The 14,250-nt window shown below is 41.6% G+C and overlaps 1 protein-coding gene across 1 annotated transcript in view; it reads right to left on the bottom strand.

Annotated features, from left to right (window-relative positions):
- Positions 1-4,899: 4,899 nt before the first annotated feature.
- Positions 4,900-14,250, bottom strand: part of LPCAT1 (lysophosphatidylcholine acyltransferase 1) — a 66,822-nt gene continuing 57,471 nt past the window's right edge. The window contains exon 14 of the mRNA XM_038164861.1: positions 4,900-14,088. Coding sequence (XP_038020789.1) covers positions 13,904-14,088 — 185 coding nt within the window. The 3' untranslated portion in view covers positions 4,900-13,903. The remainder of the gene's footprint in view (positions 14,089-14,250) is intronic.

The following is a 14,250-nucleotide window of genomic DNA, read 5'->3' on the forward strand; positions in this document are numbered from 1 at the left end:
GCCCGCCCCTTCGTCACTTCCGGCGGCCGCTGGAGGCACCGCCCCCTCCTCCCGCCCCGCCCCGCTGACGCCGCCGCCGGGAGCCGCGGGGACGGAGCGGCGGCGGGCGCTAGGGGGCGCTGTGTGCCCCGGGAGCCGCGGCAGGCGCCGCAGCGGGGAACAGCGGCTGAGGGAGCCAGCCCGGAGAAGGGCAGTGGAGCTGGGGAAGGGTCTGAGCACAAGTTCCTTGTGGAGCAGCGGAGGGAGCTGGGGTCGTTGAGCCTGGAGAAAAGGGGTCTTGGGGGGCCTTTGTCGCTCTCTGCAGCTCCCTGAAAGGAGGCTGCAGCCGAGGGGGAGTTGGCATCTTCTCCCAGGTAACGGGATGAGAGGAGAAAGCCTTGAGCTGCGCGTGGGAGTTTAGGTTGTAGTTCAGGAGGAGTTTCCTCACAGGAAGGGTGATTCGATGTTGGAGTGGGCTGCCCAGCGAGATGGAGTGGGATGGTGGATCCCTGTGAGGTGTTTAAGGAAAGCCGGGAGCTGGCGCTTTGTGCCATGGTCTAGCTAATGTCATAGGTTGGACTCGATGATCTCAGAGGCCTGAATGGATTCTGAGTGACTCTGTGGTAACCATCATTATTATCATTATCGGCATCATTACCATCAGGCACACTCTGCTCTCCTAGGCCTGAGCTACCAAACATTGTCCCTCAAGGGAGCTGGGAAGGCTGTTCCCGGCCCTGTGCTTGGATTGAAAAAGGAGCGTTTCTTGTGGTCCTTCCTTGTCTGCTGGTGTGTGGGTCAACCAGAAGAAAGTGATGATGAAGCACTTACCTCAAGTACACCTCAGCTGAGAGGCTGGGGCAGAAGAGGCACAAGCAGGAGTTACAGCCAGCTGCCCCAGCAGCTCGGCACAGTGGCACAACCAGGAGTTTCCTTGCAACAGAGAGGAGAGAGAACAGACACCTGGGTAGGTGAAGGGCATTCCGACCTGTCCTGGTTTCAGCTGGGATAGAGTTAATTTTCTTCCTAGCAGCTGGTACAGAGCTGTCTTTTGGGTTTAGCGTGTTGGTAGCACACTGATGATTTGGTTGTTGCTCAGCAGTGTTTACCCCAAGTCAAGGACTTTCAGCATTCCGTGGTCTGCCAGTGAGGAGGTGCTGGGAGGGAGCATAGCCTGGACAGCTGACCCAAACTGTCCAAAGGGATATTCCATACCACAGAATGTCATGCTCAGTATATAAACTGAGGGGGGGCTCCTGGGAGGGGCTGATCACTGCTCAGGACCAGGGTCTGGCATGTGGTGAGCAACTGTATCATGCATCCGTTGTGTTTCTTGGGTTTTATTCCTCTTTCTCTTTTACGTATATCAGTTTTCTTTACAATAATAATAATAATAATAATAATAATAATAATAATAATAATAATAATAAATTATAATAACTTTACTTATCCCAGTCGACAGGTTTTCCCTTTTTCTCATTCTCCTCTCCATCCCACTGGGGGTGAAGAAAGGGCTGCATGGTACTTAGTTATTGGCTAGGGTTAATCTACAGCACTTCTTTTTGGCATCGGATATGGGGCCCAGCAATAATGACAAATCTGACTAGACTGCATTGGAATAAAGACAAGTATTCAATATATTAATTTCATAGTTGCTGGTCACAGTGTGATTTGCTCTCAGAGTTGGTGTGCTTTTTCTTAAAGTTGCACGATGTGTTACCTTACTTGCAGGATTTCCCATTCCAGGTAATCCCTGTTGTGCTGTTTATCACCCATGGGGACAGAGTCGAGGTTATACTTTTGTTATACTTTGCAGTTCTGGCTTATGATAAGATGGAATGGCTGGCCATGGAACTAACCTGGTGTTTGTACTGAGCACTGCTGTCAGCTCTGGACTTTGGGAGCCATCTGGGGAAAACTATTAACAATTATGCCTTTTACCTTTTCTCTTGGAGAGCCAATCTATGGAGGAGACACCTTTTGAAAATTTTGAATTGGTTGTTGAGACCAGTTCCTATTGCTATGTCTCCTGCACGTGTTCCAGGTCTGGCCTAAAGTCAAACAGCTATTTAAGAATCCTACCCAGAGACCTGCCCTGGGGCTGGATACTTCCTAACTGGCAGGGCGTGGGGGTGTATTGATTTGCATGGCCCAGCTTTAGTAGCAGGAGGGGGGCTGCAGGGGTGGCTTCTGTGAGAAGCTGCCAGAAGCTTCCTCCATGTCCAGAGGAGCCACTCCCTGGACAGCTGCTCCCTGGTAGTCCCAAAGCTGGACGTGGTGCTGGTCAAGGCAGGGCCAAGTAGAAATAGTGACACCTCTATGATACCATATTTAAGAAAAACAACAACAAAAAAAAGAGGTTTTGGGCAGTTGTAATTGCAGCCAGAGAAGAGCGAGTGAGAAGGTGTGAGAGGAACAACTCTGCAGACACCAAGGTCAGTGGAGAAGGAAGGGGAGGGGGTGCTCCAGGCACTGGAGCTGAGATTCCTCTGCAGCCCATGGTGCAGACCATGGTGAGGGAGCTGTGCCCCTGCAGCCCATGGAGATCCACAGGGATGCTGAGATCCACCTGCGGCCTGTGGAGAAGTCTGACACCGGAGCAGATGGATGCCTGAGAGGAGGCTGTGACTCCAGGGGAGGCCCATGGAGAGAGGAGCCCATGCTGGAGCAGCCCGTCCTGGGAGGACTGCACCCTGCAGAAGAGTGATCCAAGCTGCAGCATTTTTGGGAGCATTGTTGCCCATGAGATGGACTTCTCATGCTGGAGAAGTTCACGGAGAACTGTCTCCCATGGGATGGACCCCATGGCAGAGTAAAGGAAGGGCTCCTCTCCCTGAGCAGCGGGAGAAATGTCAGGTGATGAACTGACCATCCTGCCCATTCCCTGTTTCCCTGCACCACTGGGGAAGGAGGTAGAGCTGGGAGGGAGGGAGGGGTGAGGGGAAGGTGTTTTTAAGGTTTTATTTTACCTCTTATTATACTACTCTGACTTTGTTAGTGATAAATTTAATTAATATCTATAATTCTGGCCTGTTTTGTCTGTGACAGTATTCCATGAGTGATCTCTCCTTTTCTCATCTCAACTCATGAACCTTTTGTTACTGTCCGGTTGTGGAGGGGAGTGAGAGAAAGGCTTTGGTGGGAGCCTGGAATCCATCCAGGCCAACCCACTACAGTGGGACAGCATGGGCAGGTGCCCAGGACACCTTTTGGTGTGGGCACCTCCAGTGCATTGGAACTTCACCCTTGAACAAGTGCAGATGGTGGAAAAACTGGTAAAACATCTGGAAAAAGTATGCTGGTGCCCTGGCCATTCCAGAGAGACACAGATGATTGCAACATGCTGGGGTCTGGCCCAGGCCTACTGGGTCCTCTTCAGCCTGATTCATTACCCTCGAGGGGAGAAGAAGGTCTCTGGGTGTGATGACAAGAGAACAGGCACTGCAGCTACTCCGACCCCAGCGACGGGCACAGCACCTAGCCCTGAGAACCAACCCATGCTGGTATCGGCTGCTCCTGTACACGAGAAGACACGGATCAAAAGTCACCTTGTTTAGTAAAGGAGAACAAAGTGAGGCCACCACAAGAACGTGAGGAAGAGGCAGAATAAGGTGGGATCTTCCAACATTGGGATACACACTTAGCAAAGGCCACATGGTTAATCAAGACCAGAGGATCTGCCACTTTGGCTGGCCCTACCTAATCAAAACTTCTATGTACTTTCATGTGGAAGGTGATAAAGGTCCTGTAATGCATGTGAAAAATATGCTAGGGAAAGCAATCTGGGTTACTGCTGGCTCGGGCAAAGGCAAACCCATTTGTGGGATGAATTCCATGCTCTGCCAGTGAGGAGGTGCACAATAAGCTGGAAGGGAGCATGTCCAGGGCAGCTGCCCAGAACTGTCCAAAGGGATATTCTTTACCATAGAACATCATGCCCAGTATATAAACTGGGGGGGAATTGCTGGGAGGGGCTGATCACTGCTCAGTGAGGGGCTGGGCATTGGTCAGAGGCTGGTAAGTCATTACGTTGTGCATAACTTGTTTCTCTTGGGTTTTATTCCTCTCTTTGTTGTCACCTTTTAAATTATTATTTTATCTCATTTTATTTCACCTATTAAACTGTTATCTCAATCCCCAGGTTTTTCCTTTTTTTCCCCCAGTGGTTCTCCTCTTCCCTCCTCTTCCCAGGGGTGGGGGAGAGTGAGCAAGCAGATACGTGGTACTGTTGCCAGCTGAGGTTGACCACAACAACTCCATTTCTTGAAATTAGAGAATAACATTAAGTAAAACACTAACAAGTCTTCCCTTGAAATCTTCGTATCATCCTGAATGTCTGTTATTTCTCTGGTGAGCTTCCCCAGTGCTTCACTTTTATTCTTGATACTGCTCATATTAATGGTTCAGCTTACACCCACTGGATCTCAGAGGATGCTTTTTTTCCACCCTCCATTATCAATTTTTCAGGTGTTTGGAGTGTTGGATCCCTTCTTGTCTGTTTCCTGAATAAAAAAAAAAAAAAATGTAGCCAGAGCTAATTCAGTCAAATTTAGATAAACTTCTTCTCCCAGAATTCTGGAGTGCCTTTTCTGAATATTTTTTGATCTTTCAATGTTCTTCTTTAAGCACACAAAATAGAACTGGAGACAATATCACTGTCACAGAGGGATATTGTTTTTTGTCTTTTTTTTTCCCCTCCCCTCCCTCCCCCTTTGAGCACCTGCATTTCATTCTCCCGGTTGTCAGGTAAACAAACACTGTTTTCCTACACACACTGACACAGAGAACACCCCTCAACAAAGCATGCCTAAACATATACGGACCCAGTCTTGCTCACAATTATGGTTTGTATCCTTTCCCTTATTATAAACCCTGTGGTTAAAAAAAAAATTGAAAACAAAATCCAGAGGAAACCAAGTATTTTTGTTTCATTTTTTTTAATTTGGCTTCACGCTGAAAATTTAATTTACAAGCCATTCATGAGGAAAATGTCCAGTTGGGCAGAATGAGCCATGATTGTGTAACTGCACTCAACACTTGTAGTGTATCATTTAGGTCCCTTTCAGTAAATCATCATATGCTTTCTACAGCACAGTTTAAGCACCTGTATATGTTCACTTCATCACACCCTATAGTCCATTTTAACCTATCAGACAAGTAACAAGAGAAGAATGCTCAAATTGAGGTATTTCCTTTAAAAATTCACTGATCACTGGCATTCAGAGGTAATGTTAAATCATATAGCTTTAAACATTGAAAAAATGTACAAAAACCAAGTTCATTTTTAAAAAATATTATCCTTAGTCTTCCATGCATGTTAATAAAAATATAAAAATCAAATTTATAACACTGAAGCTATACCTTTTGTTCTGCAAAAGTATTTCCACAATTGGAGCCACAAGGTATGGTCATCTTTAGTACAATACTTGTTTTTGCTCTTCATTTTATGAAGTATAGTCAGTTCAGTGCAAAGGTAATAGTCTATGTACACATATCATTGGAGCCACATGAGGGAAATTTACAGCAGAAAATATGCATTTAGATCATTATTATCCAGTAGCACTATATATTGTTACAGATTTACACTGCACATCCAAGGGCTCTTACAATAAAAACCTTTTTTTCTTCAAACACACCAGCTCTGTTTAAGCAGCCTTGAAGTCAGCAATAGAAGTTGTACCACTGATGGAACAACCATGTGATACCTCACAAGTGAGTCCCTACAAAACAGATTCCTGCTCTGTCAACAGAGGTTTCCAGCTAAAAGCATCCTTTTCATGGCAGTGCCTAACTTGGATTCAGTAGAAGTACAAGAGAATTCCAAAATGTGATAATTTCAGTGTTAACTTTTTCAATTTTGCATTTGAAATTTCAAGTGTGTTCAAAACCACAGCAATCATTTTTTTTTCTCCCAATGTATAAAAATGATACCCTCAATGCAAGTTCAACAACAGAGATCAAAATTATTTTTTTCTGAGTTATTTCTCAGCTTGCTGATTACTCAATTTTATTTTTCCAAAAAAGATGAACTAGTATCTGTCATCAAATTAGAAATGTCTCACACACCTGGACAGATGCTGGGAATTACAAAAAGGTTTAGAAAGTGGTCCCATTGAACAGATGTCAAATACTCTCAGCACAATGCTGCAACATTTAAGTAGTATAGTACATAACACAAGGTTAGCTGATGCTTACTCTTGGTCCTCTTCCAGGAAACAAATTCTATCACTTCTAAAGAAATTTACTTCTGACTTCTATTTCTAACATTGCTGATTTACACGGACTCTTAATAACCTTAGAGCAATATGAAAAAGCAATATAAACAAATCACCAAACACAAACAACTACAGAGACAAGCAGCTGCAATGGGTTTGCTTTTTGTCTAAGTATATACAGTTGCTAAGGAGACATGTTTAACTTAAAGGAATTCTAATTCACATATTTAAAAATACAATTTCATTTTTAGATGTTGACTTTAAAACTGCTTTTGTTGTCTGGAAAATACAGCACTGGCTAACCTAAATGTCCTTTCTGAAATATAAGAAATATTTTGCTTGAAGTTCATTATAAAAGAAAACATAGGACAAAAAAATATATACTTAGGCCATAAAAGATCTTTCAAAGTTTATTTCTTTAGCATTTAAAATACAAAATTGTCTTCATGCTGGATAGTGAATAAAAGACATGTATTTGGGTTTTCCCCATATACATTCATAGACTTAGAAACAACCTATTGTCAGATGAATTTCATTTCCAGTACCATGGTAGGATGAAAAGTGTCTGAGCGTCAGCTTTCTTCAGTATCCATGAGGAGACTTTGTTTGCCATCACATTTATAGATCCTGCATTTGGAACATGGAAGTGAACAGGCTCACACTGAAAGTGATATATATATAGTGAGTCAGGAGTCAATCCAATTTAAGGTTTCACTGTAAACTTCTAATACTTCTAAATTTAATTTCTTGTTGCTCACAGGAACAAGGACAATCTCATAAGCTCTTTCAGACCTGCTGTCACCTGGACACACCTGCAATGGTTAAAGTGTATGAAAAGAAAAAGCAGTTCTGTACCTAATGGCAGGCACAAACTAAAATAGTTTAGTTTTGGGTAGCATTACTGGAACAGGACTCAAATATTCACCTGCTGCTGCCGGCTCAGGGAGAAAAGTCCATGAATGTCACTTCAGCTTAGGAGGCAGCAGGGTCTCCCTCTGGCTGCAACAAACCTACAAAGAACAGACAGCACAAGCAAGAACTAGGGATAGAGTAAACTGAATTCACCAGCCCAAGAGGCAGAAAAGATCCTTCTTTACTGTGGAAAAAGGCCAGCTGCAGAGTAAAGGCTTTGCTGCCATGCTGGGCATGGATGGGATTTTCTACTTGCTGGTTCAGAATCAGAAATTCAGTCTGATTTTTCTTCAGCTGACTTTGGCTCAGAACTGGCGCTCTTAAATAACACCCCATTGACAGTATAAAAATAGAGTATTACAGAAGTCATGACTTTTTTCTCTTGCTTCTGACATTTTTGGTCAAAGCGAAAAAACTGAAATGTAACACTCTACCAACAGATTATCATACAGCACCTTTTTGAGATCCCCAAGCTATCTCAAGTGAGCTCTGATGTTCATATGGCTCTGTTCAACTTAGCTCAGAATAAAGCATGATAACTGTGTTAATAAAAAAATACCCCAAAGAGCTAAGTTATGTAACAGGAATAACTTACTGAGGTGCAATCAGTGCTAAGGTGATTCTACTGTTTCTGTTCCCAGACACTAATCGTTTCAAAACTGCAAATACATCTATACCCCAAAGTTGGTCTGAATAGGAGTATTCTGCTCTGCCACCCTGCTAAGGAAAGTGGAATAAACAGCCACTGCCATCAACAGCCAGTAAAATGATTTTGCATAATGAACTTACAAGACAATCTAGGCAGTGTCAACTACTGTGCAGAAATGTGTCAGCATATCTCACAGAAACATAAACCCTCTATTTTATAAGCCTCTTTTATCCTCTGCTCTCTTGGTATCACCCACTTCATTTTATCACATTACACAGGATAAAAGTACATCACACCATCTGGGGAAAAAGAAGCTGCTTTCTACAAAACAAAGCACTCTTCCACTTGAAGAAGTTAAAGTAGTTAGTATCTTGAAAGAAACCTGACATGTTTCCCAGACAAAGAAACTGTCTCAACTTGAGCACTTTGAGACGCAGGAAATACTCACAGACCCAAGTCCAAACACGTCTAAAGGATGCCCTGTTTGCTGTTGTGTTCTCTCAGTAGTTTTAACTCAGTATTATCATTTACACATGGTTTGACCACAAGGTGTTGGTGACCAGCACTGTCTATCCAGTTCACCACCATAACTATTCCACAGAACTACCACCGTGTATCTCTGAGGTGGTGCTGGAGGGTTTTTACCCGTAAGATCCTACAGGGTTCCTCTCATGGTTTGAATACTTTTCTCCATAATGCAAAGAAAAAAAGGCAGGGTGAGAAGATGAAGTCTCCACTGCCGGTGACCAAGACATTACTGGGATGTTGCACTACCTTCAAGAAATCACCCTCTGAGTAAAGATCACCTGGATAAAATTCTACCTAGTCAGGATAGCAAAATTACCTGAATGACCATGTCAGCCTTCCTGCTCATATGTGAAACAGATCTTGCCATTTTGTCGGACTGATCAATTAATTATTTAATTAATTAGTAACTAATTATTAATGACACTGATGACAACACTTACTTCCATTTTTGTTTTCTTCCACAGTTTTTTTTGGTAGTGATTTATTCAGAATAATTTGTTAATTTAAGTCTTCCTAACCAGCTGAAGTTCAGATACCTGAAAAGTAGCAAACTATTTGAAGTGCCTGGTTCACAGGGAGCTTTTGTGCCTCAATATAGCTTTAGGAGCCAAATTTGAATTTTGCTAATGTAGAACTCTTGGCTAGTGTATTTGTAATTTCCTATTTCTAGAACACTCATGAAAGCTCTGCTAGAGAAAAGAACAGAGGGTTCACATTAGGTAAAAGGCAACATTTCAGAAAGTATTATGACCCACACTCTAACCTAAAGAAAAATTGAACTTAGTTTGTCAGAACTTTAAACCATAATTTTGTTTTCTCTCCAGCCTAGTTTAGTCCCATAACATATGCAAAGCTTGCTCACAGATTTTTCCTGAGATCACAGGATCTACAGCACATGCTACTAGAGTTCGCAACTAGTAGTTTTTAAGTCAGGGCAGGTGGTTTTTTTTTTGCTTGTTTTTTTTTATTTTATTTTGTCCTTTAATGAGGATACTATTTTTGAAGGAGCAGAGAGCAGAAGATGACTAAAACAGTTTATATGGAAAGCTATAGTTACCACATGGCAATATAAAAGTAGGAAGAATAGTTTACTGGCAATACCAAAGATGAACTTATCAGGGAACTCATAAATATATAAAACCACACCTGTTTTATAAATTTATCAGATGTTGAAGTGCAACAATGACTTTTACAGGAAAATGTTCACTGCATTTTGTGAATACAAAAATACTCCAACCACCCCAATGTCTAAACTAGCTAACAAAGTTTTTCAGCTTGCAGGAAGATATTAATAAAGAGCTCTGTGTGACACTTAGATATTTACTTCTGGCAGCTGTGTCCCTAAAGAGGTTGCATCACTTCCCTACTGCACACGTGTCCTTTTCAACCCCTGTGACCTAAGGATTTATACCTTGAAAATGGGATTAGCAAACACACACACAGGTCTGGTTGCTATTTATCACACCTAGATCATTCTAGCTGCAATAAATGCATCTAAACATACAGTGTAATTAATTAATATAAAACTAAGTGTACAGCCTAGTTTCTCCATCAGGCTTATACATTTCCTATGAAGTGTTTTAAATGTATCTGTTAGAGCAACAGACTCCCCAAAAATCTGTAATAACATTTGCCATACCGTGCTAGAGACAGTGGTTTAAACGTGATTTGCACCTACCAAGCATTTGTTTGGTTTTAGCGAGGCTTCGTTATGTTTGAAAAAATAGAAATTAAACAACAGAAAACCAAACCCCCCCGCCAAACTTCAGATATTTGTGATTTTGTGGTTTTCTGGGTAACTTTAAATACTTGTTCAGGCATATGAGAAGAGACGCCCAGTGCCTTGGCTGGGTATCTCATACAATCTGTAAGAATTCAGGTTGATGCAAGAACTCTACTGGCAAGCGATGGCAGTGTTACATAAGAGTACAAAAAGGCTCATTAGAAACGTCAAATGCCTTCACATCACTGCATTTTTTGTGTAAGGATCATTTAAGTTAAATAGTTGCTAAGCCTGCTTATGTCCCCTTGTAAATTTAGGGGGTGTTGATAGTACCTGTTAAAATATACCAATCTGCCCATAAAATCAGTAATATTTTAATGAAAAGCATTTACATGTCAGTGTTTGGTGAAGGGGAAAGGAAGTTTTCTCTTCTACTCTGACTTTGCATCAGGTCACTGAAACTTGACTGTCACAATCCAGCTGCTCCACAGTCAATGCCCCTAAAAAGGCTTCTCATCAGGAACTACTGGAATACCCCTGCAGCTGGGGTTTGATGGATGAATTGTAACAAGAGTATGGCTGCAGTCATGTGATGTGTTACAGGCCTCTGCCCTCAAGAGCCTGAGTTCACCACCCTGTGGTAATGTGGCTTCTCTCACTACAAGGCACTCAAATATTATATACTACAAATGCTAAAATTAATCTCAACTTTTCTGACATGATGTGTGATCTAGCAGTGTTTCCATGCACGCTGATCCTTGATCCTATCATTCCTCCTATTATGTCTTTATCTCATTCAGTAATTTCTCAGAAAAGGGAGAATCACATTTCCTTCCAGAATTTGTTGTTTTGTCTTATGCCTTTTTCTTTTTAATGATTGAATCCACCAATTTTTAAATGAGTTTTAATCCACCAAGAGTACTTGCTTGTGATTTGTGTGGGTCACCAGCCATCTCCAGCAGCAGCTCTGGACTGAGCTCACTGGTGCACAGGACTTTCAGTGCCTCTTTGTGGAGCCTGTTTAAGGGCCCATCTACTACAGGCTGCAGCACCCTCCAATGCACTCTGTACAGCTTAGGTGCACACAAGTACAGCAATTACAGTCACCACAACTACAAAACACCTCACAAATAAAAATAAAAAAGTCAATGAACCTATGGGCTTTCATAAAACAGACCCTCAAGGGGTCACACCGTACATGCAAATTAGACACACTTGTATTTAGCCAACTTCAATCAGCTCTCTTTGCTGTTTCACAGATGTGGTCAATGTATCTCTTTCTCTGGAGCTTCTCTCACTTTGGAGTTGTCCACGTGATTCTAAGCTTACCTCTTTCTTTTTTCCAGACACGTGTTGGGGAACTCTCTCTCATTCCCTGCATTCTGAAATTCTCACATTCCCAAGCTCACATACAAAGCAAAAGATAACTGCCTTAGCCAGCTTGAGCCACGTGCCATAGTCTTGTAGAGATACAATATGTTCAGACTACACCTGCCTTCCCTTACATACTGTATAATTACAGAAAACAGGGATAATTACAGCCTCAGGGACATCTCCCTGTAACCCTGGGGCATGATCAGCAAAATCAAGTGTCTCTACTGGAGCTCCCTGTCATCTCTGTTTTCAAAAACTTCCTTCCTTCAGTGAAAGAAGGCAGACTGTTCACCCCACCTGAAATAACCCTTCTCCTTAGCTTAAAAAGGCATATTGTAAGAGACTTTTCCTAATGCTAAACTTGCTTTTTTAATTAGTAGCTAGCATCTACCATCCTTGTGGAGAAGAGTGTTCCTATTTCCTCTATAGCAACTTTTTCTCTACTTAATGACTCTTCACATCTTCCTTCAGTCTCCTCTTCTTTGCATTAAAGGATACTTTTGATCTCTTTTTGAGTACTTTCTGTCCTCCAGACTTTATTAATTTACACCTCATCTCTCTCAGGTGCCCCAATATGAAAGGTACCTCGGGTAAGACCTTATCACATGTTGGTAACAAAGAAATACCACCCTGCTTCTCACAGGCCACATGCTGATGCACCCCTCCATCATGAGCATATTTTCTGCAGCAAAGAGTTAACAGAGCTCAGTATGACATAGTCTGTGCCATCTCCGCCTGCAGACACGGCACAGTAATACTCACTCCCTCCTCTGTGCAGCTGACTATTCCTACTTAAATGTAGTTTCTCATACACCTTATTTTTTCAATTTCTCCTATTTTTCATGATCAGCTTTAATGGAAATCTTACCAGCCAGTCTGCTGCTGCCCTGTGAGCTTGGCTTTTGTTACCTGGATAAATCAAAAATTTAATTATTACCTCCACATACCCCCATAAAGCATATTTTCTTACATTTTTTTCCTCCTACCCTCTTTATTAAAGCCAGTTCCAGTTTGGAGACCTGCCACATACAGTTTGGGATTTCTAAGGACATATTCCAATACCCTAATGAGCTTTAAAACACCTCCTGCTACTTAAAAAATAGCTATAAAAGCATTTGGTACAAACAAGACATCCTTTGCCAAAATTCTTCCCTTTCAAATCTAGTTTTAAATTTCTCTGTGGAAGGCTCTAATCTCAATAGTTTTCCATGCACAAAACCCTACAAAACTGATCAGAAATTACTTAAAAGATTTTTCTTTGTTTGGAAGCAGAGTTGCCATCATAGTTATTTTGTGACAGAGTCCTCCTTCCTGCTCCTTGAGGCTTCTGTCACATTTCCTAACCAATGTCGCTCTGTGATTTTATAATAATCTACATTTTTCTCTGAGACCTCCAGTAGCAGTTAAGGCATCTGGGTTTACAAAAGGAAACATATGTATTACTAATACAGGTGTGGTGGTTTTTTTTAAACAGTTCTAAACTATTCTAAGCTTCATCTATGTTCTTTGAAGTATATGTAATGTTGCTATAGAGATTTAACTAGCACTTCTTCAGGATGTTCTGCAACTTGTTGCTGGCTAGGCCTCTGAAGTGACTGCAACTTTTTCCAACTTGCGCTGATACACCAAAGTTCCCATGATGTATTCCATGCTATGTTATCTGTACAGGCTTGTTACAAAAGAAACCTGTGATTCCTGATAAATCTCAATCAAATATAGCTCTGTATACATCTCCCATAAAATGCTGTGTGGACATGATCTGGATTGGTTATTAGAGAAAAGCACAAACAGTTCAGTTATGTATTTTCAAACAGTATGTGGCATGTCAGTTTGGAAAGAATTCATGTTTAATTGCATCCAGAAGGTTACAGTAGAAAAGTGTTGGGGTGAGGGATAAGGAGCCTTTCCTTTTCATTCTACCATGGAAAGAGAAACAATTTTGTCATTCAGCAATAAAAATAAAAAAGTAATCCTTAGCAAGTTTTTGTGTTACTGTTTCCAAACTGTTCACTGAAACCAAAACAAAGGGCCAAAGTATGCTTGCCTTGCTCAAGAGAATAATTCCCACCAAAATCAACAAGACTGACTATTCAGATATGGACAGCAAAGTTTGGCCCCAAATAAACATCCCCATAACTAGGGAAAACACTAATCACCAAAGTGCACTTTACACCATAGGAGCTACATTTTCTTTATACATGCACAGTTTGTGCGACACTCAGTACATGGAACTAGCCAATGGAATATAAATAAGTTGTGCCGCTTCCTTTTAAATATGAACATTAATAATGAAGCACATTCACATTTTTTTGCCTTTCAAAGACCTTTTAAAAAAAATAAAAACACCTTTCCCAAAGTAACCTGGAACATGTTGTTAAACATAGCACATATGATTCAAAGGATGGTATTCAGGTAGAACTTTTCACACACAAAACTGGTATTTGCTGTATAATTGGAGTGACTTATGAAAATCCCAAGAAAATACAACCCTCTCACCAGGAGAGGAAGTTAACAGTTGTAGTGTTAATTCAGTTTCTTCTGCAAGGGCTTCCTTCTATCTCCAGCGTTGTCAGGGCTGAAGTCAGTACAGATACCATTAGGAGCAGAAAGAGATGAAGTCTCCAAGCCGCTCTCAGCTCCCATCTGATCAGCATAGAGATATTCTTCTGCAAAGTGTGGGTGCAACACAGCAAATGTGTAGAAGTCATCTAAAAAATAGTTGCACAGAATCAGCTCTTTGAAACAGAAGGATGCTAAATTTGAATACTTACACATGTATAATCACACGATTTCTTTGGAGGAAAATAGCAGCAGTTAACATAATGCTATCCTCAGTGCTTGTTTTAGCTTTCAGCCTAACTTTACCATAT

The sequence above is a fragment of the Motacilla alba genome, chromosome 2 (genome assembly GCF_015832195.1).
Source record: "Motacilla alba alba isolate MOTALB_02 chromosome 2, Motacilla_alba_V1.0_pri, whole genome shotgun sequence".
Lineage (NCBI taxonomy): Eukaryota > Metazoa > Chordata > Aves > Passeriformes > Motacillidae > Motacilla > Motacilla alba.